Raw genomic sequence first — 27,910 nt, forward strand, 5'->3', positions numbered from 1 at the left:
CTTTGTTTGATGGACAGTTAAGATTCTCCAGCTGTTCAGAAAAACTAAGAGCTTTCCGAAGAACAGTCTGAAGCATAAACAGGGTTTTCATGTCTCAAGAGCACTACAGAGGATTGAGTGTGTGTGTGTAGGCAAAAGCATGACCCTTACTGAGATCCGCAAGGCTTGTATCAGTGCAGAGCTTTTGGTCCAGTCCTTGTATGTGATGTGGGATCACTCAGAGCTGTAAACCTTCATAGGAAGGGATCAGCATGTGAGGTTTGAATATTGCATCACAGCTTGAAGCCACATGGCATAATTCACTCTTATTGATTTAGGCTTAGTGTCGTAAAGCAGGATTGACCATGGCAATGAAATCTGATCTGCACAATGTAGGCAGCTACTTTTTTTTTTTTTTTTTTTTTTTAACAGAGTGCTAATATTGTTAGATGTAGCTGCCTTAGGCCTAATAAAGCTCCCTGGCTTGTGTAATCTGTCTAAGGCTTTTGGTGGCTTGCTTGCTCAGAGAAGTACAATGGTGGACTTTATGGTGGTCCAGTCGAGAGAACGCAAACCTGCGTCACTGTCACCGTCACTAAGGAGCCCGGTTGGGGGTCCTGCCTCAGTCTGGAATGGAGCTAGTGATCTCCAACAGCAATATTAGTGAGTAATCCTGGAGCAATGCAAGTTTGACCACTGAGGTTTTGGTAATTCCCTCCTTGGCAGAAGACATGAGCTCAGCATTTGTTTCCACAGCCACAAAACTAATGGCTGAAATTAATGTCAGAGGCTACATGTGGTTATTTCACAGTTTCTCAAAATGATTCTGTACCTGTATAATGTAGTTCCTTGTTGGATTGAGACATGTTTGTGGGTTTAGAACCTTAACCCGTCACCATATGAATCACTCACTATCACAGGAACGCTTGCCCTGAATTCCTATATAATTATTTCCAGGAAGTACGACAAGCATTCTTGTTTTGCTAAACATGTCAATTTTCAGCCATGGGACACAATAAAGTCATCGGACAGACCTTTATATGCAACGCAAACAAATAGTTTATGGTTGTGTGTGTTTATGCATGTGTGTACACCTCCATGATTTCACAATTTTGCGATTACAGACATAATCACAAAATTAAGCAAATACTTTCAAAATCACCGCACATTTTCCGCAGAATTGGGCCAAGCCGTGTCATGTGACATCATCACAACACACATTCAGTACTCTTCAATCCACATGCTGTCATAGAAAATAATGACATACAGTATGTGTCTTTACTGGAAGAAACCTCTGCTTGTCATTTTGTCATTTCCATATTTTTTCACAAGAAAAAACAAAACTCTTGGCGACAACAACCACGAAGGGACTGTGTATGTATATTCACACATAGGGATGCTTTTTTGTGAAATTCTCTCATATATACATATAATATAGGTTTGTATTTTCAGTGTTTTTGTAGTTATTCCATGTTTATTTTCATGTTCAGCTGTATACCACTGTTTTGGCTGAATTCACAAATCTGATTAGTCAACAATATCTTATTTCACTTTCAATACCGGTAACTTTAACAATAATTCAATTCTTCTAATAAGCTGATTGAAGGAGTCTCTAGTGTCAGGGCTTTACAATGCCAGTATGTTTTCCACCATGCGAGACAACTTTTCTCAGTACCTTATGGGTTTTTATTACTTGTACCTATAGAGAGAGAAAAAAAGAAAGACAACTGTACTGTAGCTGGTATAAGTGATAACTTGTCTCTTGAACGTTCCACGTAATTATTAGTAACTGTAAACTGGTTTAAAAAGAAATGAACAAATGTTAAAAGAAATGCTGTGGTATAAGAGGAATAAGCTTTGTGATGTGTTGTTATAGGAAAATAATCAACTCTGAGGTGGTGATGTATTTTATTATGTATCTGCAGTAATGTGCTCTGTGACCATGTCCTGTCAGGTCACATACACTCACACCACACACACACACAGACACAGACACACACACACACACACACACACACACACACACACACACACACACACACACACACACACACACACACACACACACACACACACACACACACATTCAGAGTGATGCCATTAGACTTACAGTGTGTGTGGCCTTTTTCGCTCGCTCTGTCTCCCACACTTTCTGCTTGTTCCCAGGCTATGTAGTGTTAGGACTCAGTTGACACATTATTATCCAGGCGGTTTTCCAGAACAGGGCCTCGGCTGACCTCACACTCCAGCATGCACCATTAAACAGGCTAACCAACACTGCCAATGCATTGTTTGTCCTCGTCCAGTAATAAAGGAATAGGAAACATTCTATTAATGCTTATTTTTTCAAGCACTGTGTATCTGCTCCTCGAAAGTCCAGCTTAAAACCCAACCATCTTCTTTTTTGGACCCTGTATTACATTTGTCTGGGTTTGCCTTTACTTATTTCTTTGAACCAGTCATGTGCATCATTTTATTCTTAAATGAAAGGCTCTATACAGTGTAAATTATACTCATTTCCTTATAAATTATTACCTCTCACTTTCGCCATTGTTCCCTTTTTCCCTTTTGCTGTCTCCATCCTCTCCCTTATTTCCTGTAATGTTCAAACTACTGGTGAAAAAAAGGACACTTATAAGAAAAAGGCTTCATTTATAAAACACAGACGCTCACTAAACACAGGCACCGTTTAGAAACAGCAGAGCATCGTCAGCCAAATCCTTTCCCATCATCTGTTTTGGGCATGGTAGCCATAGCAACAGTGGCACCAACAGGCCACCCAAACACACAGGGTCTTCCCGTCTGTCGGGAAAACGTCAGCCTAAAGGAAGCCTGTGTGATAACCATGACGACTCGACCAGGATTCTGTACACCACATTCCTATTGAGTCAAGTGTCCGGCTGTGTGTCTGTGTCTGGTGTGTGTGTGCGTGTGTGTGCAGTGGGGGTGGGGGGTGAGGCTGCTAGTGTTGATTGTGACTTGGTTTAAGCTTTTAGTACCTTTTTTCTTTGGAACTGAAGATCTTTCTGCTGTGTGTGTGTGTGTGTGTGTGTGTGTGTGTGTGTGTGTGTGTGTGTGTGTGTGTGTGTGTGTGTGTGTATGTGTGTATGTGTACACCATGCCTACGTGATTGTGTTCGACCACTGGATGACTTTGACTGATGTGAGAAACTTTACGTGTGATGTTTACATGTCGTAGCAGGCCGCCCGCTCGACTGATGTGCAGCGTGTGTTGATTCTGTGTGCAGAGGTGAGGAATACCACACCGCTGTCCCAAAGCCATCGGTTCACCCCTATGTGCCAAACTGGCCTCAGATCTGAGCCATGCTCCATGTTTATGTACTCTAAACCCCTAGAGATGGGATGACATCATTACAAATATTTTCAAACAGACCTGGTCTCCAGTGAGAGAGGTGTGTGTTCGGGGAATGTTGATGGAGTAAGTGTAAAACCCCTGGCCACTAAAAATGTGACCTTTTAAAATGTCTTGAAGAGTGAAAAAATAAAATAATCCATTGATAATGTCATATCAGGTAACATATCAGGAAGCTTTTAATAGCTGTCAATAGCTGATAATATACTATACAGCTTTCTATACAGCGTGGTGCGATGCAGAGATCTGATCGAAGTATTTTATACCTTTTATTACACCAGTTTGTCCACAATTGCAGTTTTGTATTCATTACAGAATGACAAATAGTTTCAATTTACTGTCACACTTAATCTTGTGGAACTTCCACAAAACAAGTTAATCACTCTGTTATCACTTACTTTACAACAGCTTTGAACAGTAGTTCACTCACCAGCTTCCTTTCAAATCAGTTTGTGATGTTGCTGAAAAAAACAAAACTGATTTAATTCTTCCTTGCTTTAGAAATCTGAAGAAAAAAAAAAGGACACAGCTGTATCGGTACCAAAATGTCTTAATAAACCTCTCCTTAAAGACAACTAAATATAAAATCATGTATATACACAATTCCTTTTTTTTAAGCATTTATTGTTAAGCCCAGTAGTTAGGACGATGGACTGTAAATCAGAGGGATGTGTGTTCAAATCCCACCACTGACAAGCTGCCACCCCTGGGCTCTTGAGCAAGGGCCTTAACCCTCAACTGCTTAGATGTATAAAATATGATTTATGTAAGTCAACCTGGAAAAGGTTGTCAGCCAAATCATGTAAAATAAAAATAAAAAACATGGTAATTTGTGCTGTAAAAGAGAGATCAGGACAGTAATATCCTGTCTTGAGGCAGTTAGAGTCTGTCAATCAACCTGCCCAATTTCAGAAGCTTTAATTATTATTATACAGAAGCAACAAGATAAGAAAGGATGAAGGAAAGGAAAGTAATAAATACATTCACTCTTTTTAAAGCTCTCCCACTTTTTGTATATTTTTTGCACAATTTAAAACATCCACTCCAAAATAAATAAATAAATAAATAAATAAATAAATAAATAAATACTATTATATATACGCAATACTGCAAATATGACAAATAACTCGTGAAGGTTTATTTAAAGCTTCCAGTCAAACAATCTTACATTTTCATAAAGTTTGCATAGAAAAGACTATTCTGTTATGTCATACCCCGATAACTACCTTTGACTCCTTGACTATTTGCACTTTTATTTACTTTTAACCTTTCCCTACAAAGTAAATGTTTAATACAGTGTTTGACTTCATACTGAAGTGTTTCCAGTGACTTAGCAATAGCAGTTTTATGAGAACATTTGAAGTAATAATATTCTATTAGCATTTAGGCCTCAAGCAGTGCTACACACTGAGGCCTTGTTGCCTGTGAAATGAAGGATGAAGTGTCCTCTCATGGGAATAAGGTCACGCATTTGCATGTGTTACATGAAGGTACTTTTACATTGCTCAAATAGTCAACAGGAACATGGTGGCTCTGTAAAGACTTTTCATTTGTTTATTACTCTGACATATCTGATGTGAGGAATGATGCTGTAATGCTTTGTGCTGTTTTTATTCTGCTTTCCCCTGTGATATGATTTATCAGCGTGTCTTGGCGCAGACCATGGAGCTTTCCTACACCTCTCAGATTAAAGGCAGGGTCTCCGATTTTTGAGAAATGCTTCAGAAAACTGAGTCGGGTCGAATAATAGACAAAAATCGAAACAAAAAACAAAACAAACGTGTAGCCAATGAGCAGAAAGGGGCGGGGCTTGTCAATATGCGGCGTAGAGAGTGTTCAGTGCGCATGTGTGATGTTAGCAGAAAGCAGTTTTAAACATTGACATGGAGGATAAAAACAAAGAAAGAAAGAAAAGAAAGGCTTACAATAAGGCAAGAAGTAGGACGTGTTAATATAGGATCGGCTTTCCTGCCCTGGAGAGAACTGAAGGAGCAGGAAGTTGGCGCATATTCACAGATTGGAGTTTCCCGAGTCAATAACTCCTGAGCTAAACGCTGTTACTACACAAATAACACCTCTTTTCTATCGTAGTAATGTAGAGAGGCAGCTACAACCGCGTTTTGTGTAATAACAGCGTTTAGCTCAGGAGTTATTGACTCGGGAAATTCAACTTTACTTAAGTTGCCGAGGCGCTTTTTTTTTTCTCGATAGGTGAGTAACGTTGGTTTTGCTTTGTTACACAAAACTAATATATGCCGTCCTTTGCATGATTATGCTTGTGTCTCATTTTTGTTTGTTTGTTTGTTTGTTTATTTGCAATCATATTGTACTTCCCTTCAGCTATGATAAAGACACATTTCTTTCCATTATTTGCCTGGGGTATGTATGTATGTATGTGTGGGCGGAGCTATCAATAGAGGGGTGGGACCCATTTGGGTTAGGGGCGTGTTTATTTTGGTGATTTTATATGTCGACATTGGCTTTCAAAAATCAGAGACCCTGCCCTTAACAGCTTATATACAGTATACCACCAGTAATGTACTGTTCTGTGATAGATTTATGCTGCTAGGTATCTGACTTTTTTCATATGTTTAATCTTTCATTCTGAAATCTGTATAATTTTTAGAATTTGACAAGAAATTCTACACTAAAGAGCCGCTGAATTTTCAAATCTGATTAGTTAGATGGTGTTGAATTGTTTTCTGTAAGAGTAGCTGTGGTAGTAGTGCTGACTAATTTAGATCACTATCTAAAGCTAGGATTAAAAATAAGGTTAAAAATAATGTTGCCAATGAGAATTGTTTATGTAACATTTATGGAAGGAGTCTCCAGTGTCTGTGCTTTGTATATTAGTGATTTGACTGGCAGGATTGAGGGCTTTGGGCCTTGGTGTTTCTTTTCCTCCTGTTGACTTTAAAAGAAAACAATCAGTTGAACGATGGCTGTTAGATAGCTGCTAAAAAATAAGTGATGACAGAACTGACTTGTTTCGCAGACATTCCATAACTCAGTGGATTCGGGGCACAAGGTGGGGGAAATGCTGGACTGGGGGTGCCAGTCCATCACACGGTGCAATGACGCACACATCCTTTTATTACACTGTGGGTAATTTGGAGATGTCAGTCAGCCAACAACATGTTTTTGGACTAGCGGAGGAACCGGAGTACCCAGAGGAAACCTCCAAGGCATGTGGATAAAATGCAAACTCAGTTAACACAGCCTGGCAGAGGCAGGAATCAAATCTGGATGTGTGAGGCAAAAATGCTAACCACTAAACCATTGTGCCCCCAAAAGAGAAAAAAAAGAAAGTAAAAAAACTACAGGACATGCCTTTATAGATAAATTATCAACTCCAAGGTGGTGACAATAACATCGCTTCACGTCAGTGTACATCACAGCATCCTGTCATTGGTTATTTTTCCTATAACAGCATGACTCTGCTATTGTAATAGTGACTCAGATAAAAATCTGAAAACATCTTATTGAGCTGTCATTGAGATGCTATGTGAATGTAAGATACTTTAAACAACCATGCGATACAGCTTTTCTAGTTATCTCAGCTAAAATTGTGTAATCTTTTAGCAAAATTAAATATCAGACACATAAGATGAAAGGTGAGAAAATCCCATAGCCTCTCTTCAGCTAACTGCTGACTTAAATAGTTGGAGTGGTAACGGGAGAGCTTGACTTTTGCAAATGTGCCGCACGGCTTCGTCGAGCCTCTCACAGCAGCTGGGGCATCAGGTCGACATCACACACAACATTACTATCTTTAGGGGGAACAGAAAGGGCAGATGCCTCTGTACAAGGCATGAAACGCACTTGCTGGAAAGATTTAACGTTCTAAAGCTTGCTCAGTTCATGCAGTCCATCTGCTTATGATCAGAGATGAATGCTTGGTGCTTGAACCAAGCACTTGATGATTTTATTTATTTATTTATTTGGATCTCTGTAGAATCCTTATAGCCGTTTTTCATGCTTATGATTTAAATCAAAACAGTTTTTTCTACAACAGTGAATAAGAAGTCACACAAAAAAAATGTAAGTGCTACATGGGCTGCTGTGAATACACAGACAGGAATCAGTCCAGATACACATCATTTCCTGTAATTTTATAATGAAATAGTTTTACTTTTCAGGTTCTAACCTTGTATATTCTTTTGTATGCTGTTATACGCTCTTAGAAAATAAACACAAAATTTCAAAGCAAAATCAGACACTCTAGCATAGTCAGACAGGCAGGTCTGCGTTTGGAAACTGTGTCTGTATTAGACAAGCAGATGTGTGCCTGGCTGAGAAGGAAGTCTGTGTCGGGTTTTGGCAGTGGCCTGGTGGGGAGCAATGCACCCTGCTAACTATCTGAATTATGCCATTGACGTCAGCACAGCCATAAAGCAGACACACTACCCTTCCCCTGTGAGCTCTTCTGCCAAAGGGCCTGCCAAACAAACCCAACCAGTGAGAGAGAGAGTGAGAGAGAGAGAGAGAGAGAGAGAGAGAGAGAGAGAGAGAGAGAGAGAGAGAGAGATTATTTGGATATGAATAGCTCTTTTATTTTGATACTCAAACAGGATCTAGTCCCTAAAATCTGCCTAGTAAAATATTTGTTAATTTTGAAATGAAGTGAGTAAGTGAGTAAGTGTCAAGACTTTAGTTATTTGTGGCTTGAGAAAGAAAGGATTGAAAACAAAAAAATCTTTAATACGCAAAAGCCTTCGTTTTTCTTCCACATGGCTAGTGTTAATTTCCTCACCTATATTTAATTTAGTCTTAGTCTTAGTCTTGTGCCAAATGTCCTTGTTAGTTTTAGTCATATTTAGTCATTCACATATTTTTTTTTGTTAGTCTAGTTTTAGTCGACTAAAAGTCTCGTCATTTTAGTCTAGTTTTAGTCAAAACAATGTAGTCTTTTTTAAAATAACACATTATTACTGAGATTATTACTGATAAACATTTCAGTAAAAAAGTGTTTCACATATCTCAAACATTGGTTAAATGTCATAATTACCTGACAAAATACACTTGTTGAATGATTTTTGTTGAATGCAAATGTTAAACGTGTCTGGTTTTCAATTTCTGATTTAGGAGACACATTCACAAATGATTAAACTTGTTCTGAAGAGTATTTTATTTTAACCAACACAATTCAAAAGCTGGGGCCCAACAGACTCCGACTGACAACTTAAGTTACAAAGGTTTTTAAAACTGTTTTGGTTGCCTTGTGTCTCATGTTTCTGTTCAAATCAGAAATAAAATAAATATACTCAGAAAAACTGAAAAGAATAGGCCTACTTTACTGTGGGCCTAAAATACAACCTATTTACAGTTCGCGAATCACAAAAGTATCAGTGAGAAGTTGAGAACACTCGTTTAAACAGTACATACACTCGAACTTGACTGCACATCACATTTTTTACTTTATTGATACTGCTTTTAATCGTAATGCAAAAACCGGTCATCGGGACATAAGCTGTCATGTACAATAGAAGCGCCTGCGCAGCGACAGGAAATATCATTTAACACAAAAAGCCGCCTAGACGGTGGACTTGCGCTCAGGACTTAGTCAGCGTTTTTGGACAGTGGTGCAGTCTTGTCATCGTCTTGTCATGAAAAATAAAAGGTTGTTGACGAACATATTTCGTCTCGTCTCGTCTGACGAAAAATTAACACTACACATGGCTAATAATGTTTTCACTAAAACAGTCTTCGTCAGAATTTCATTAGAATAACCATTCTGTTTCTTTACACAGAAGCAAGTTTTTCTTATTTAAATGGAACTTAAATAAGATGCTCATTACAGGGAAGTTCACAGAAGGTTCACAGCTGTACTAGTGCAAGTGATTTTAACTGGTGAATCCAGTATATGAGTCTGTCAAGGGCTTCAATTCCATTGTGTATTTTGTCAGACAAATTCTGACATTTATTTTGCATTACTCTAGAACCTTATATAATCCAGCAATATACAAAGCACATGTCTATAAAGCACTCATTTGTCATGGAGGTTACACAATTAAGGATACGATGAGTTCGGGATGATGGTTTAAAGGATCGGTTTATGGTAACTTTGTTTAATATCACATTTCATTTCATGTAAACTTCATTAAAACATACTGATATTCTGCTCTTTTCTGTCATTTGTTTCTCCTGTCCCTATCATAGTAGTACTAAGATATAAAACATTAGCAAAAGCAAATGAGATAAATGCAAGTTGCTCTGCATAAGTGTCTGATAAATGACACAAATGTAGATGGTAAGTTATATAGGAAACGAGTCAGCAAGTCGACATGAAGTAAAACAGTGAAAAATGAAGTGATATCGATCACAAGTCTTTTCCATATCTTCGATTCATTATACATCGCTCTGTCATACACCAGACACATAATTTCCCTACTGTGTGACTTAGGACTTAGGGCTTAGGACTAGATGCCATCAGACACCAGTCACTCTCTCTACCTCCCTCATCTGTAGATGTTAAATATGCTGAGGTTGTTTTTTGACACCACTGAAGAGATGTTGGCGACAAGATCAAATCATTTGTACATGCTGAGGGTAATCATGCCCCTGCGTCCGTCTCGCCTATTTTCAACAAGAAATCCTGTCAGACATGTTGTGAAACAACTGGCTATGGAAAAATCACACTACAAATTGGAATTAATTGGAAAGTGGGCTTAATTAATTTGTATGTATTACATTAAGAAGGTCAGATAGTCTTCTGGCACAATAAACATGTTGAAATCTGGCACTGGATCTGCTTTATAGGTTCAAGCGAGGTAAAAGGACAAAGCATTGACTGTGTGTGTGTGTGTGTGTGTGTGTGTGTGCGTATCTGTGTGCATGCTGATAAATGATGGAACTGTTATGCGTCGTTCTGTGCTAACCTCAGATGCCCTCCCTGGACCAGACATTTGTGCCAGTTGATTTCAGTCCAGTTATTGATGTACAGATCAGCTGCAGGCGCAGTGGGTGGCACTGCTAACCTCTTAGGTCCAGGGTCCTCGGTTTAAAGCTGAGCTCAAATATGTGCACACGTGTTACCTGTGTCTGAATGCGTGTCTGCAGCCTCCAGGTTCTCCGGTTTCATTCCACCTCCCAGGTGGACTGGCTACACTAAACTGACCCTAGGTATGATTAAGCATGAGTAGGTGTGTGTGTCAATGGACTGGGTTTACTTTAGAGATATATTCCCATTTTGCACCCATTGTTTTCTGGAACAGTTTTCGGATACACCGTGATGCTGATCAGGATAAAGTGCTTTTTGAAGCTGAATGAATGTGTACAAGATCAGCTATATCTCATCAAATCTGAATAAGATATTAGTTGATACATATGAACACAATAAGTCTCTTTAAATCATCTAATTCATGATTAGTTAACAGCAAAATCTCTTTGGTATATTTCAGACTGACTTTTGAAAAGGACTTAGAAGACTCTGAGCCGTCACAGTCTTTCTAAACAGTAGGGGAACATTATCTCTCTATCAGACAACAGAGTAAACAGCAAGCCCTGATCTGTGAAAGCTCACGTTTTATTACTGGCTGCTCAAATAGCCAACACAAATGTAAATTGTAATGAAGGTACTGATGAACATGTTCCTGTTTTTGCTGCAGCCTCATCTGATGAAAATGATCCAGACTCACATCATCTAATAGGAAACATTTATTTGAAAGCATGATGTGGAGCTTTTAAAATCTAATCACAGCTAGACTTTTATCCAGCTTGTGCTGTATTACGGTTTAATTGTGAACGGGAAATCTGATTTCATAAAGCTGGGACATTATTATTATTCTGACTGAAGTGATTCAACTCAAAAATTAACAGCTGCACTGCACTGACTTGAAAGAGAAAAAGGTCTCTAGCCAATTTGTAAACGATGGAGTAGCGATAAATAGTACATCTTATTTTCTATGTTCTATCTATCTATCTATCTATCTATCTATCTATCTATCTATCTATCTATCTATCTATCTATCTATCTATCTATCTATCTATCTATCTATCTATCTATCTATCTATCTATCTATCTATCTATCTATCTATCTATCTATCTATCTATCTATCTATCTATCCATCTATCACTGCCCAATTCTCGGTCAGTTAAATATAAAATAAGAGATGCTTCCCAACCAGTTTCCACAGCCATCTTTTCTATCAGACTGGAGGTGGGATTTAGCTTTTCCGAATCGCTGTACTTCGTCCCTTTTGAAGTTCCTGTTGAACGTGTAAGAAAATTTACCTTCTTGACCTTCTTGACTTTTATCAAACTTGAGTTCTTTAAGTCATTGACCAGGACTCAGTAAACAGGTCCAGCAAGGCTGGAATGAGAAATTCTGGCCTTCTAAAGAAACTAGGTTTCAGATGATGAAACAGCAAGGGCTGATGGAAGACAACGTGGCCAAGCCACTAGTGCATGCTTCAGGTAATGTCTTGCATGCCACACCATAACCATAAACACCGCCTGGCCTGTTTTCTTCCCGCTTTGGTGTTTGATTCTGAAGCGTGGCCTCATAAATCTATGTGGAATATTTTCCAGAATACCACTTGTGGAAGAGAGACAGGGGGCTCACTGTCAAGGGATAGATGGTCAGAAATGGGGAGAGGGAGGAGTGAGTGGCCCGACAGAGATCACGCCATTGGCTCTGGAATATTTCCCCTTCCTCTTTCCCGAGCTCTCTCAATCTTTCTCTCTCATAAACACACAAGTATCCAGTGTAGTAAAGAATCTCATTTCTGTAAATGCTTAAATGGATGATGGCATCCTGAAAAAAAATGTAATTGCTACATTACCTTTCAAAACAAAGTTAACCAATCAGATTAATTAAGTTTTTCCCTCGGCTGATAATTATGTAAGGTACAGTAACTGCCTCACCCAAAAGCTTTGGAATGATATGGAGGAAAAAGGTCTCTCTTTTTGTACGTCCTGTCGGCGGAAAAAAAAGAAAGCGTGTATGTGAATGCCAGCTCATTTTGTGTGGTCTAATGAATTCACAAATCTAGGGCCATGTGAGGTCTACCAAGGTTTTGTCCTTCATGTGGTTGGGTTGCACGCTCCACTCCTCCCTGCCTTTCTCAATGCCGCACTTGTTTAAGCGCATATAAGCTGAGCAGGAGATCCGGTTTCCTTAAAGAAAACATTTCAGTATATCCACTCCCGTCCTACCCAGAAATGAAGCGTAAGCTGAAATAAAAAAGACCATACACACAATAGAATGAAAGAACTGCTCTAAAACGACTCTATGTTATTTAAAATCTGTAGCAGAACCAAATACAGTAGTATTAGATGTGTAGCTCTTTCTGTTATATGAAAATACACACGGTTGTGTGGATGTGGGACACTTCTTCAAACCTTCAAAACAATTCTAAAGTGGACACGTGTCTCGTCTTTGGTAAATACAGCTGACAATTCTGCTCAAAGTGTCCTTTGTATTCGGTACCTCGGGCCAGAGCATGATAGAGTTATGCAGCCGTGCATACAAACACTGTTTTTCTTGAATAAACGCTTCACCCCATGTGAACCCGTTTTTAAATGGGGATTTAGCTGAAGGTCTCTCAAGACCTTAAAATGGCGTGCAAAGTCAAATATATGTTTACAGACCTCTTTGTTTAAAGAAGTAGATTAAATAGAATGTAAAATATGTATATACTGGATTACTTGTATTTGGTAGAACACTTAAGTTACTATTTGTCTTTAGAAATCTCTTGTTGATCCTCTGTATAGATTATATGAAGGATCTTGGGAGGCATTTCATGCACTGGGATTAGAAATGAACCATCAACTCCAGAGTTATTGGCATTTAAAAAAAAAAAAAAAAAAACAGCCTTTCATTTTCTGAATAGCTTTCCTTACACAGGGTCACAGGGAACCTCGAGGTTAGCCCAGGGGACACCCTGGCCTGAGTGCAAACACATCACAAGGCACAGTCACACATATTCAAACACTAGAGACAATTTCAACATGACAGTCAGTCAACAATGCATGTCTTTGGACTGGGGGAGGAAACCAGAGTGCACAGAAGAAACCTGGGGAGAAAATACTGTACAAACTCCACACACACACAAAGTGTACGAGGAAATCAAACCCCAACCCTGGAGGTGCGAGGCAAACATGCTAAGCACAAAGCAATCGTGCTTACAATTTAATATTAAAATTATTTCGTATAAACAATACTCAATCATACAAAATATTCACCCAAACTCAAACGTTAAAAAAAAAATCTTTTTTTAATGATTGCAGTTTGTTCCGTTATATACCTGACTCCTAAAGTACTGGCACTCTTAAATACTAATTATGACAAATGCAAACAAATTATCAGCACTAAAATTCTATATAAAGCTATTCAATGCCTACAAAGAAATTTTTTGCATAGAGGAATGTTTTTCGATTTCAGTGCTGGTACTTCTTACCTGGAGAAGCTTTAGCAAATAATATTTTAGGCAGAGAAGCATTGTTGTTGTTTTTTAATGCAGAAAAGAATGTATTTACATATAATGACTGTTTATCATTATTATTATCATTAAGAGTGCAAATAATTCTGAAAGCAAATGTAGGTAGTAGCTGTGGTAGCTTGAAATGCAATTTGAAACAATTGATCACATTTTGCAATGGCCTCTAATTACCTGTGTAAATGTGAGCAGGGTTTTTTTTCTCTTTTTTTTTTAAATCTTTCTTTTTTATAGCTGTTTATTCTTATAGAACTCACTAAACACACATTCACACACATTGTTACTGTAGTTGTTATGCAGGCAAGACTTTCATAGCTGTCGCCGCAAACACCCCACATCCTCTTTATTCTTTCACACCTTTACACATATACATACAACCTGTGCATGTACGTGCACACACACACACATACGCACGCACACACACACACACATACACACGCACACACACACACACACACACACACACACACACACACACACACACACACACACACACACACACACATGCACATGCACAAACACACAAATCTTTTTCAAAATGAAATGCATGAAAATGATGTGAATTGGAAGGATCCAGAATTCCAAACACACGCTCACACACATCCATTTACACATTTTGAAGCCACAAAGCCCCGAATGTTTGCAGCATTGATTCTACTACTCATAACAACTCCCACACATTTGGCCGTATGTGACCTGAAAACTTTACGCAAGTACACATACTCATACAGTACACACCCACACATGAAAGAAAAGATATTACACGAAATGCATTATTACTGGAAATGTCATTGTGACATTTTGAGGATACATTTCAGGATCTCCTACACGGTTGTGCGGTTATCAAATGGGAAAATGACCGGATAACGGTTTATTACAGACGTTTATTTTCTGTAATCCATGGAAGAACCTTTGCGTCAACGTCCACTCGTTTGAAGATCGCTTAATGTATGACCTCATGCTTTGTGGGGAGATTCAAGATGGGCATATGTTAGATTTTTTCCTGGCCCATTGCCTCGAGCTCCAAATGTGCTGGTCTGTGTGTGTGTGTGTTTGTGTGTATGAATATGTGTGTGTTGGTGTGGTACTGGAGAAATCACCCTCTTACGTATATGTGGTCAGCCACTTCACTAGACCTTTTTCATGTACACGTTGTCTGTCTCTCAGTTTACTGCAAAGAGACCAAATAGCAGAGTAGACATTTATCTTTAATTTTATGTGAGTGTGTGTGTGTGTGTGTGTGTACATGTGTGTGTGTGTCTGTGAGAAAGAAGGGGAAGGTTGGACAGAGCAGGGTGGCTTATACTGTAGCTGAAATAATGTATATTCCTTTTTCACCTGCTTTTACTAAAGATAATAATAATGAACATAGTGATATTGTGTCAGTGGCAGAGTTACACATTTCATTTCTAAATAATAAGAAGAAACCTTTTATTTTGTCACATGTACATTACATCATAGTGAGGTTCTTTCTTTACATATCCCAACTTTGAAATTTGGGGTCGAGTGCAGGGTCAGCCATGATACAGCGTCCCTGGAGCAGTGAGGGTTAAGGGCCGTGCTCAAGGGCCCAACAGTGGCAGTACTGGGGCTTCACCACTGATCCTCTGATCATCAACCCAGAACCTTAACCACTTGAGCCATTACTGCCCTACATAGGTGTTTATTCAGCTGTATACAGCAGCATACACTTGATCCGCTTGATTTGTTATGATGCCTATAGTCAGTTGTAGCTCACAAAACTCAGTGCAGATGCAGGTTTTTCCCTACAGCAGCAGAAAAGAACTTGGCTTTAACAGAAAAAGGAACAGAAACAGAGCTGAGTGAGCATACTGAGAAACCGAGAGTATGTCTGATAAGACTGACACTTCAGATCAGACTCCAGGCATGTGTTGCACATGTCACTACTGATGGTTCACCCACTTACCAACTCAGATGTTTAACTTCAGGGCATCTAGCTTGACCTTTCTTGAGATTCATACTCATCTTGATAATTATTGAATGATGACACGTGCAGTCTGTGATCATTTCAGCTTAAGTATTTTTCTTCAAACTTAAGCTTAACATTCTGTCTTTCTGTTTCAAAGATATTGGCATCTCTGATTCATAACAGCGCCGAGCCTCTTCCTGTAATATATTTAAAGCTTAATTCTGTTATTAAGTGTTTTCATGTCAGTTCACTTGGTGCTGGAAGTGTTTTGGTTTCTTCCCATAGTGATTTTATATGTGAGCAATCTTCTCATTGATCAAAGGCAATAATTAAGTTTCTGGTGTTAAACACAGTATAAAGACGCTATAAAAAATCATTCCATGCCTAGAGACAAGGGAGTAAAATTGGCTGGGAGGTCTACAGTATGTGGCAAAGATAACACTCTCTCTCTCTCTCTCTCTCTCTCTCTCTCTCTCTCTCTCTCTCTCTCTCTCTCTCTCTCTCTCTCTCTCTCTCTCGCTCCTGTCAACCATAGCGGCAGTAGCCAATGTGTCATGCTGCCCTATTTTTTATTTTTATTTTATTATTCTTTTTTATTTATTTGTTTGTTATTTATTAGCTTCATTTGTCTCAGAAAAGCTTGTGTTTAGCCTTTGCACTTTTTAGTTTGTATATTTGTTGTATATTACGAAAGAAGTAGAGGACCGCCCTTAGTTTTTTTTTTTAGGCCGTCAATATTTTTGTTGCTTTCCTTTTGGCAGTTAATAGTGTTACTGGATAAACAAATTCTTCTGAGAATGATTTTTGATACAGGAAACAAGTTTTTTTTTAATTGCTCGAGTGACGCATTTGAAACACTGCGTGTAAGGTTTATTTTATATAATCGAAGCATGCCGGCCATTCTGGAGTTGATTATGAGCAAGGTTTACAGTCAGGAAGGCTTACAACAAGAGTTTGGCATGTTTGGCTTCTCAGTGCTTAAATGCTTCTGAGGTTATTTGGAGATTATCTACAGGCTTTGGTGATTTTGGGAAGTGCAGATCTACGTCTTTAGATGTTTATTCATGTGGGGCCATCCACAAAGAGGAGCTTGTTGTTGTGAGTGAACTTACTGAAGTCCCCGCTTAGGTTTGGGAAATGAACCTTTTGCCTTAAGGACTAAACTACTGTGAAGCATGTACAAACTCTCTACTCTTTCAGTTTATGAATCCATACAGATTCATAAACCCTACAGCCAACTATTTTTGCTCTGTTAGCTGTTTGCCTACTTGTTTGGAAGCAAGTCACTCTGAATCAGAGCTGTCTGGTGACTGAATGTGACCGTATGTACATAAATGTAATTCCCCGCTGCTGTGTTGTTATGCAGCTGCGAGTCCCAAACACAGCATAACACACACACACAAGTCACACAAGGACTCATCTGTGTCCAGATGAGCCTTCATGAGTCCTTCCCCTGTTTCACAGTGCTGAGGCTTTACTCCGGCCTTCATGCACCAGATTATAGCCTGAAGTTACTGTAGCAGGACCTCATGAACTGTTAGCATGTGCATAAATGCTATTATTTAATTGCATGTGTGTGTGTGTGTGTGTGTGTGTGTGTGTGTGTGTGTGTGTGTGTGTGTGTGTGTGTGTGTGTGTGTGTGTTTGTGTGTGTGTGTGTGTGTGTGTGTGTCTGTGTGCATATCCTCACACAAACATACAAACACCGACTCAAACATATATCTGTGACAGTTGTGTGTCTTTGTGTGGTTAAGCTTCCTGGCTTTGAGAATAAAATTTTTGTAAATGAGGAAGTGGGTGTTTGTGTCTGTGTGAGGGCAAAGCGGTGCAAAGCACCCCCTATCCCCCCCACCACATCTTCCTGTGTATTGATATCACAGCTGACAAGGGTGGGCTAGGCACTAGGCAACGCACGAGGGGTCGATGGCAAAGAGCCAGGAGGCAGAGACAGAGAGCGAGTGAGAGGAAAGGGCTTAGAGCCAGGAGGCAGTATCACTGAGCTACAGGCACTTCATCCAGCAGCAGACTTCACTCCCTCACTTTTGTATACTGTGTAGAAGTGTGTGTGTATATGTGAAGGAGTGAGTGACTGGAAGCCCCTCAATGCGTGCATGTGAGCCCAGGATGAAGGATCAGCTGAGCGCCCGAGTAGCCATGCAGGAACGTTTTGAGCGAGCGTCTGTTTCTGTGTGCCTTTACACAGACGATTCGTACCAGAAGCTGGCTGTGGAGACCATGGAGGAGCTGGACTGGTGCCTGGATCAGCTCGAGACCATCCAGACCTATAGGTCCGTCAGCGACATGGCCTCCAACAAGGTGAGCTGAGTGCACACACATACACACACACACACACACACACACACACACACAATCCAACTCTTACTACGATTCTGTAACTTTCAGAACACTTTAGTCGAGCTGATCTGTGATGAAATATTTCTGCTTTGCTTTTGTTCACACTCGCTCGGCTACACAAGTCTCTATGAATGGTGCTATTGAGAATCCCGTGGCAACAGACTGAAGTATATGAACCCTCTTAGGAGACAAAAACAGCTCAGACAACATCTGCTAGGTGCCAGGACTTATATCATGCCTGTGAGGCACACAGAAACAAATTCCTCTCATAGCACAGATGTGTTGAAATCAGCAGGATCATGATTTTGTGGTGTTTGGCATCAGAGCTGATCTCAGGTCAGATTATCCAGCAGAGTTGGAAAACCATATGCAAGAACACATATACACACACACACAGCCAAAGTGTGTGTATGTGCGTGTATGTGTGTGTGTTAAGCAGGTCTGCTTTCCTCATTAAGCTTGAGCAGGTTGTAGCATGTCTGACACTGCTGTAAAGGATTTCCAGACGATGAGCTGGAGTTAGACAGGAGTGTTTGCGTGAGTGTCTGTAGTTACATGACATTAAACAAATTCTAAGCACCTGCCATGTCTAATGATCTCCTGATAGCACGCAATACAGCGTTCAGGATGTTCTACGTAAGCCTGCATGTGATACATTTACATATTAATATACTTGGTTGCTAGTGCGGTACTAAGTTTGCTGTTATTTTACAACGTGCAGTTTATTGTTTAACTATTAATCAGTTATAACTTAACACTGTACATAATTACAGGACTAAAGAGTGTAGTTCAACTGGAAGTCATTAGTGATCGTATCATTATTTGCATGTGAATCGCAGTGTGTATGAATGAATTCCACATGGTCCCTGGTTGTTCTGTCCAGCACGTGTGTGTGTGTGTGTGTGTGTGTGTGTGTGCACTGCAGATGTGTGAGTCAGGTTTCCTGTCTCCTTCCTAAGCCATAGCCGGTTGCAGACTACAATAGGAGAGAGTGCTGTGTCAGGACAAGGCGTGCTCCCCCTGTTTGTTTCTCCTTCTGCTGACGTCAAACTACAACAAGGGGACACTGATGAACACAATAGGGTTGATTACTATCGCACAAATACCACACAGGCGTTTATACAGTATATATGTTTGTGTGACATGACTATCATGAAACATCCCTATAGACTGAGTAACGTCAAATGAACAGGAAATGTTATAGAAAAATGAATCCTTCTGACCAGTTTGACTCTAATGGGTGTAGAATATGATTTGGTGAGCCGGGATAGATCTGCATCCATGAGATCGCTGTGCATAGAACCACTTGGAGACTATCATGTCTTTGAACCGTCATTGTTTCAGTCAGCTTTGTGCTTCAGTCTTCATCCGTGAACATTTGAAGGCTTCGGCAATAAGGAATCAGTGTTAAGTCTATAGTGAACCCTGACATATGAGCGCTTGGTTGCAAACTGTTGTAGTGTCAGAGAATGAGTCTTCACGGATAAAATACAGACCCGAGTGCAGGGATAACATAAAAGGGGTTTAATGAGGGAAAACTAACAAAGGTTACAAACTAGGAACATGGAAACAGAAAACAACAAACCCAAGACAAGGAACAAGAGACAAGGACAACAGGAAGGAGGAAATCATAGAAACGCAAGGGAAAGGTGTGCAGTGGCAGGAATGGATTAAGGCTAGGGCAGGGCTAACACGTGATACACAATACAAAAACAAAGGCACATGGTACAAGACACACAAAAACCACCAGAATGTCCCCCTAGTGTCCAGGCAGGGATAGTCCCAGCCATTCGTGTCATGTAGAAAGGATATTATTTACATTATTTCCTGTTCAGTGTCACACAAATGAGGATGAGGTTCCCTTCTGAGTCTGGTTTCTCTCAAGGTTTCTTCCTCATATCATCTCAGGGAGTTTTTCCTTTGTCACCGTCACCCCAGGCTTGGGATAAATGTTAGAGATAAATAGTACCTTAATTTTACACTTTATCATTTTTATTCTGTTTATACTCCTGTAAAGCTGCTTTGAGACAATGTCAGTTGTTAAAAGTGCTATACAAATAAACTGAATTAAATTTACATCATCCTCATTAAGCCTTTCAGTGATATAGGTGTATTAGGGCGGTTTCAGCCTGGACAAGACTTCCCATCAGCGTAAGAACGTTTCATCTGAGAACGAACTTTGTCACCCTTTGTCACAACTGTTTGTCACCTTTAATTAAAAATATCTCATATTATTATATATCCAATATATATTTGTTGTCCTAAACATAGAACGATTAGACAGGCGTGATGATTAGTAATTACAAATTGTACAGTTTAATAATTATTTGTAAAAGCACGTCACATCTTTACCTACGAAAGGTTCACAGTGTACTGTACATATACTGTTGTTTACAGATATTTGGAGAGCAAACAAACTTGCAGCAGTTTGCCCACACCTTTAATGTTACTTCTTCATGTTTCTAGGTTTTGTGCGAAAGAACTCAATGAAAAATACGGTTAGCTTAAAACAGAACAAATAAACAGCATAAAAATAAATAAATAAATAAATAAATAAATAAATAAATAAAACCGGAAATGCCCACACACACACACACACACACACACACACACACACACACACACACACACACACACACACACACACACACACATTTACATAGTTACACCAAATTTCATGTTGCATCCTGAGGAGGCAGTGTTTCCTGGCGACAGTGTAAAGGCCGTGAGTTTTAGACTTAAGGAGATTTGATTGATGGTGAAAAATTCCCAGGAGTACAGAACAGCACAGGACATAATGGTGCACAAATTATACTCCTTCTTATGTACACAGATGTTGGGGATCAATAATGTGGAGGTCACTTACATATTCTGCCATGTTCTAAGAGAGTATTAAGACACCTGATTTGTTAGTCTAGTGTATACGAATGGAGCTTGTTATCTAAAGTGAGTGTAGTTTAACTCAGTGTCAGGAAAAGCCATGATCTCATCTGTATACTTGATCTTATTCCAGTGTAAGAAGACTGTTTAAACTATAAACTATGTTGCAACTGAGTGCATGTGTGTGTGTGTGTGTGTGTGTGTGTGTGTGTGTGTGTGTGAGAGAGCAGAAAAGGGAGGTCCCCGCTCTGAGAGGGCGTGCATGTAGACAGTGACACACTATCATAGCGCAGTGAAGTGTAGTCAGAGCGAACAGCTCAAAGTGAGTCAGTAACTCTCTGCCGTGTGTGTCAGATGCCCAATCTCAGCGCTGCTCGACACTAACACACACGTGTCCGCGCACTAAGACTTCACACTCTGCCTCAAAATGGGAGCTTGTTGCTTCGAAAGAAAGGAACACAAAAAGTTTGGAAAAATTAATTGCTGGAAAAAGGTGAGCTGATGCTAAAAATCTGTCCTTTATTTATTTTATCTTTTAACGCTTGATGCACTAGTTTTAGTAACGTTTTTACACACGTCCTAAACGTGTTATTGCTGGAATATATTTTATTCTTCTGTTACATTTCTCTTAGAGTTTTCTCTTCGTTTGGTTCCCGCTATAAGACGAATCTTAAGATATTTTTAATAAGATTTTACATGCTTCTCAGTTATCTGTTGGAACTCTCAGACCTTTCTTGGTGCACACTTAAATCCAGTGCAGTGAGTGTTTCAGCGTCTGCTGTCAGTTCGTATTATGGTTCAACTCACAGAATCACTTGACTTTGAATTCGATTTAAAATGTCTAAATAATACAGTTAAAAAAAAACCAGACAAACTAAGGCAAGGATTTTTTTAATTTTTACTAGCTCTTGAGTTCCTAGTGAGTTTTTTTTTCCAACATGCTTAGTACAAGTCCAGACTCACAAATTTGGCTCTAATTCATTGTGAATGAAGGTTTTTTTTCCTGATAACCGATTCACAAAAGCAATAAAGCACAGTAACGATTTTAAAGTGGTTGAGCAATACTTTGACTGAAGCTTTATCTGTCAGTTATGATCTAAAGTTGGCTCTGCTTTGGGAAACTCTTGCTTTCTCAACTGATGCTTTTGCAATGAACCTCATGTTAGGTTCTTTATTTCTTATGAAATACACATCAGATTATTATTATTATTATTATTATTATTATTATTATTATTTTATTTTAATTATTTTTTCTGGACTTGTCCTGGTTATTTATTATTGTTAGCAACAACTTCAAAAAAATTTAAATGGGACAAAATTATGTAATATTTTATTCTAAGAGATTACTGAGCTTAATTCTAATGCATAATAATTTTCCAAAAATTTGTTATTAGATGCTATTACAAGTCACCTGTGAATAAAACATGACTAAAATGACTATAAATAGGTTTAATAATCCTCCATCAGGTTTTTTTTTTGTTTGTTTGGTTTTTTTTTTTTAGTAATTTTAGCATTTAATTTATAATATTCTGGATTATTTATGTGCTTAGATGTTATTTTTTTGCATGGTAAGTTTTTGTATATTTGTATTCAGACTCCCGGCTTTGCACTTTCACGCAAAGGCTCAGCATCACTTGAGTCATTTAGAGGAAGCGAAACACTAAAATGAAACATTAAGTAGGTCACAGCTTCTGGTTTCTGAGAGTGCTGCATGGTTCACATTCATCTGTTTCTTAAGAAAGCTGTTATGCCATAACCAATAAGTTGCTCATGAAGTGGTTTGTCATCTTGAAATGCGTCATGAGGTTTTGCCACTGCTGCTGTCGTCTTGAGGAGTACAGATGAGCATAATGGACTTACCGCTATTGCAGTGCCTAGTTCCTAGAATGACACAACAATGAGTAATGAGCGCTTGAAAGTTCACACTGGGGCATTCCAGCACCTTAATGTAAGCTACATACCAAGAGGAAATATTGCCTCTGGTTTTAATTCACATTTGAGTTGTGTTGATTAGGGAGTAGATTTACACAAAACGTTGTAGTAAGTATTGTAGGATTTGTATCTACAGATATGTTACATATCACTTGCATACAATACAGATCAGTTTAGTCTGTAATGTAGAGAAAGCTTAAGTTTATACCGCCCACTAGTGGACACTGTAGGTCACTGAGCTGGTATTTAAAATGAATGCAGATCTTCTCACAGTATTATACAAGTGAGAGATAAAATCCTTAACATAAGTACAAATCAGTTACTGGCTTTAAACTGTTTACCATTCTTTTTTGATTAATGATTTTTTTATTATAGATTATGGATAAGGAATATACAGAAAGTGTTAGTTAACAAACAAAGGTTGTTGTTTTTTCTTAATTTATTTAATTTATTTATTTTCCCCCCGATTTTTATCTAATTTATTAGAAGATCAGTTTGTGTTCCTGCGACTCTTAGAAATCAGAGGTACACTTTCATGGATGCCCTTGTTTTTGTTTTGGTAATAAAAGAGAAAAAAAAAGATGCCACTTGATGTTGTGGGTCCAGAATAGCACAGACACGTAGGCAGGTTTCCCCACTGCAGCATATTTCTGCAGAGAGACTTTCTGCTATTGTTTTTCTGTCTCGTCTCTATCCTCAACTCCCTCCTGCACCGTTTTCTCTCGCACACGACACTTCTCCACTCCAACATTTTCTGTGCATGTTTTTCACACAGATCTGAGATGATCTGCCATGACATGACTCTCATCACCATTATTGTCATTACCAGTTTACGTTCAAGGTGCTTTATATGTCGGCAAAAGAAATATCTCAAAATACTAATACTGTATCAGTATTTTTTTGTATTATTTTATATTATTATTCTTAGTCATCAGTTCAATTCAATAGGGTTTTCCCAGTGTCTGGACTCTGCATCCTGGCTGCTGCAAGGACAGCCCATTGATTTTGGCTGTTTGCCCCTTAGCAGTGAGATGAAAGTGTGTGTGTGTGTGTGTGTGTGTGTGTGTGTGTGTGTGTGTGTGTGTGTGTGTGTGTGTGTGTGTGTGTTTGTGTGTGTGCGCACTGGCAGCATTGGCATATGGTGCCGAGTTGCAGTGATGTCCCAGTGTGCCCTGACAGGGGTAAGAGAAAGGCATAGAGAGGGAGAGAGGTGCCTTGGTATAAAAAAAAAAAAAAGATGCTTCTGCAGCAGTCAAAGCCACGTGATGCTGTTGCCATGGCGTTGGGGTGTAGTTGGTGGCAGCATGGAGAGAAAGTGAGAGAGAAGGAGACAGCTGATGTCATGAAAAAGCAGACAAGCTAAGACAATTATCCTTAACTCTCCTCTCTTCTGTTCTTTTCTTTCACTCTTGCTTGCAGCTGTGCTCGTGCCAAAATAGCATATGAGAGAGATGGAGAGAATGGAAGCCAGTGTGGTCTGGCAAGGCCATAAAAATCATTATGAATGATTTATGAAATTCCCTGGGTTCAAAAAGTCTTTAAAAATGCATCCGAAAAAAGTAATACCCTCAAAAAAGATGGATGCAGTAGAGTGAGGACACCCTAATCTCGCCATCTTTGTGTTTTTCCTCCCTTTCCCCTACATAACAAAGCGGGGTCTCCCCCTCCTCTACCATCTTTCTGTCAAATCATATCTGGGCTTGCATTCATGTTGCTGGGGCTGACAGACTACGGAGAGGGGGAATGCACTGCAAAAAGGGAGGGAGCAAAATGAGCTAACTCAGACACAGAGAGAGAGAAAGAGAGAGAGAGAGACCGAGAGAGAGGTGCAGCAGCATCAGTGGAGCAGCACTGATCCAAAAGAGGAAGCCCCCCTCCAGCTAGATGAGCATCCCTGTGTTCTTCCTCATTCCTCCATCTCTCCCTCCCTCTCTCTCTCTCTCTCTCTCCCTCCCTCCCTGTGCTCCCTTGCTTCATCTCCTCCATAATTCATTGGTGCTAGCAGACCCTCCTATTCAGCTTCATCTCCAGCTCAGATTGTCGTGGACCACCTTGCTAGACTCTCCTGCCCAGGACATGGAGACCGCGCACCGGAGTGCGTCGGCCAAGAGCCGGGACGTCGGCTTCAATCTCCTGTTAGCTCACTGATCTAGACCGAGCAAAGGAGGAGAGGAGAGAAGAAGGGATTTTTTGTACTCCCTATCGTCTGCCTCTCTCTCTAGCTCTGTCCTTTATTAGGGATAAGAGTGTGCTATTGTGGATTTTTGTCTTTTTTTGGATATAAAGCAGGATCCAAAATGCCCGAAGCGAACTACCTTCTCTCAGTGTCCTGGGGTTACATTAAGGTGTGTATGAGAGTGATAGGAAATGGATGCTGCATGTTTCAGTTATCGCTGTGATTATCGGTTGAGTTATCGGTTCGGTTGCTCGCACTATGTGTGTGTTCTGCAGTGTTGGTGGTCTGGGGGACTCTGAGAAATGACTACCCCTGATGTGTCTGGGGTGCCTCTGCTGGAATGCGCAGCCTTGGGTTTCCTTTTTGCTTACTTGGTTGAAATGGATATAATTTCACACAGATGTGATAAAAACTTATCAAAACATCGTGTGATGGATTTTTTAGTAGTGGTGTACGCTCAGATTTAGACGCTTGCACAGTTTTTCGGTGTGACGCAGGATATGGCTGCCATGTTGACTTATTTAATTATATATGCATTTGTTTATTTATTTCTTGAAGACGTTGCGTGTTTGTCGGACCACATCTTCTTACGCAGATTAAACCTCAGTTTCTTTTTTTTTTTTTGCTAGCTTTCATTTTGTTTATGAGCTATTTCATCCAAAGTTCCAATTTGACGGTTTCTATATGTTCATATGCATGTATATATCATTTATTAGTCATATTCATTAAAATGGTCAAATATAATATCACACTAATAATATCACCAGAATTTTCTAAATGGAGGTGTGCAAATACATTTAAATTACGCTACCAGAATTCAGCTATTATTATTGCCTCAGTTGTTTTTTTTCATTGTTCATTTTAAAGGCTATAAACATATATATGAATTTTTTTTTGGTTTGTTTGTTTCCAGTTCAAGAGAATGCTGAACAGGGAGCTGACGCACCTTTCTGAGATGAGCAGATCTGGCAACCAGGTGTCAGAGTTCATCTCCAACACCTTTCTAGGTAACCAGCAAACAACACACACACACACACACAAACATGCACAAAAATCCCACACACACATAAACATATGCATAAATTGTCACAGACATCCAAGGAACGAATCGTTGGGTATTTTTTTGGTTGACATCAAGTTGTCTGGGATGAACAAAGATGATTTTAAAATTAATTTTAAAACCAACAGAAAAAAAACCTGCTCTCAAAAGTAGATGATGTAAACCTTTTTAGTGCTCTGAGTGAGCGGTGCTTTGAAATATTACAGTAATTGTGAGAAAAGCTTGCCTTTAGCTCTGAAACATGCTCCATCATGCGCTTGGTATTTCAAAGTGAGAGCGAGCGAGATATCCAATGCAGCAGTCAGCAGAAGGAAAAGGAGTGTATACGTGTGTGGAGGCCGTATGGAGAAAAATGGAGAAAAGGAGATGCAGGTGGGAAGGGGCCTGTTTGGGAGGGGGATCCTGCTGTACTCCTGGTGGAAGCCCTGTTAAGGAAGATACACGCAGTAAATCTATGACTCATCTAGTTCTGTATGTCAGATACCATGAATCCTTCACCACGCACACATCCCCACACATCCGCTCTTATGCAGTTTCTGGTTATTCTGAGCATATATTCATCATCTGAAACTGCATATTCTGTGTCTAATCGACTCGTTGTGTTATTTAGTCCTCTTCCTTGCGTATGTATTTTCGTTTTTGAGTAAATGAGGATTAGGACTGTCAGGCCATTAGGATTACCAAGGCTATTAGCAATGAAGCGTCTATCACGTGTAGCCGTTCTCCTCACGCCTCTCTGGTCCGTTCCACTTCATCTGTCAACATGGAAAAGAGCAAAGCGTAACACGGCTAATAGGATTAAAACGTGACCAAAAACGAAAGCCTCCCTTTACTCTCTCACTCCCTCGGTCTTGTTTATACATCTGGAAGTCGGAGGAAGCATTTTGAAATTTTAATAACAGTTAGAAGAATCTTAGAGAGCTGAGGAGCGAGGAGAGAGAGTTAAAGACTCGATGTCGTGTAGAACGTCTTTGCTCAAGACTACAAGACAGACCGACAAGTAATACAGGACTAATGCAGCAAATCACAAGGCAACAGTTTGTCTCAGTACGTCTTCACTTCCAATGCTCATGAATGAATAACACACGGTGCTTAATATTCCTCCTTTCCACATTTGAGACTTTCAGAAAAGGGGAAAGATGGAGGATGGATAATAGCTTTGGTCTTTTGTTTTGCAGAGCAGTTTAAATCAGAAAACTGTTGGTCTGTAAGCTTCGGCCCACCTAAAATAAAAAGCCAACATGTTCATACATTAGAAAAGCTCTCCACAGGAATTGCTTATGAATGAAACTCTTCATTGGCACCCCGATGTGCTGTCTTTTTATTTCACTGTCAATGGAAGGCTCCTAAGGGCTGACCTTTAGAGAGATATCGTATTAATGCAGACAAGCCCTGCAGTTGCTTGATGATAGATCTGTAAGTGTGAGACAGAAGGCATGGTGCAGTCTCTTCTCAATAAAGGAGAAAGCTCAGTTAAAGAGTACAGGTCTCTGATTTACTGTGTCGGCCATGCACACAGACACACACACACACACACACACACACACACACACACACACACACACACACACACACACACCCCCACACACAGAAGAGCAGGTGTGAGGCATTCAGCTGTCGAGTGCACCTGGCTTGCTCTCAGACTAAAGACATCTGCTGACGTCATTCAGAAAAAAAAAACAGTTCACCTTCACTGCTTTTCAAACAATGTCTGTATTCTCTGCATAAAAAAAAGATGATACTAAATACTCTGGAATTCTGTTCATCCAAATTTCACTCTTCTATA

The 27,910-nt window shown here is 39.6% G+C and overlaps 1 protein-coding gene across 5 annotated transcripts in view; it reads left to right on the forward strand.

Annotated features, from left to right (window-relative positions):
* Nucleotides 1-27,910, forward strand: part of pde4ba (phosphodiesterase 4B, cAMP-specific a) — a 144,861-nt gene that overhangs the window by 111,967 nt on the left and 4,984 nt on the right. For 4 of the 5 annotated variants that reach the window (XM_027146233.2, XM_027146234.2, XM_047813143.1 and 1 more), the window contains 2 exons: nt 17,925-18,037; nt 25,978-26,071. In XM_027146233.2, the coding sequence (XP_027002034.1) occupies nt 17,925-18,037; nt 25,978-26,071 (207 nt within the window). Of the gene's footprint in view, nt 1-17,924; nt 18,038-24,033; nt 25,234-25,977; nt 26,072-27,910 lie in introns of those variants that run through there. The other variant, XM_027146236.2, reaches the window with a different exon arrangement.

Source organism: Tachysurus fulvidraco, chromosome 5 (assembly GCF_022655615.1).
Source record: "Tachysurus fulvidraco isolate hzauxx_2018 chromosome 5, HZAU_PFXX_2.0, whole genome shotgun sequence".
Taxonomy (NCBI): Eukaryota; Metazoa; Chordata; class Actinopteri; order Siluriformes; family Bagridae; genus Tachysurus; species Tachysurus fulvidraco.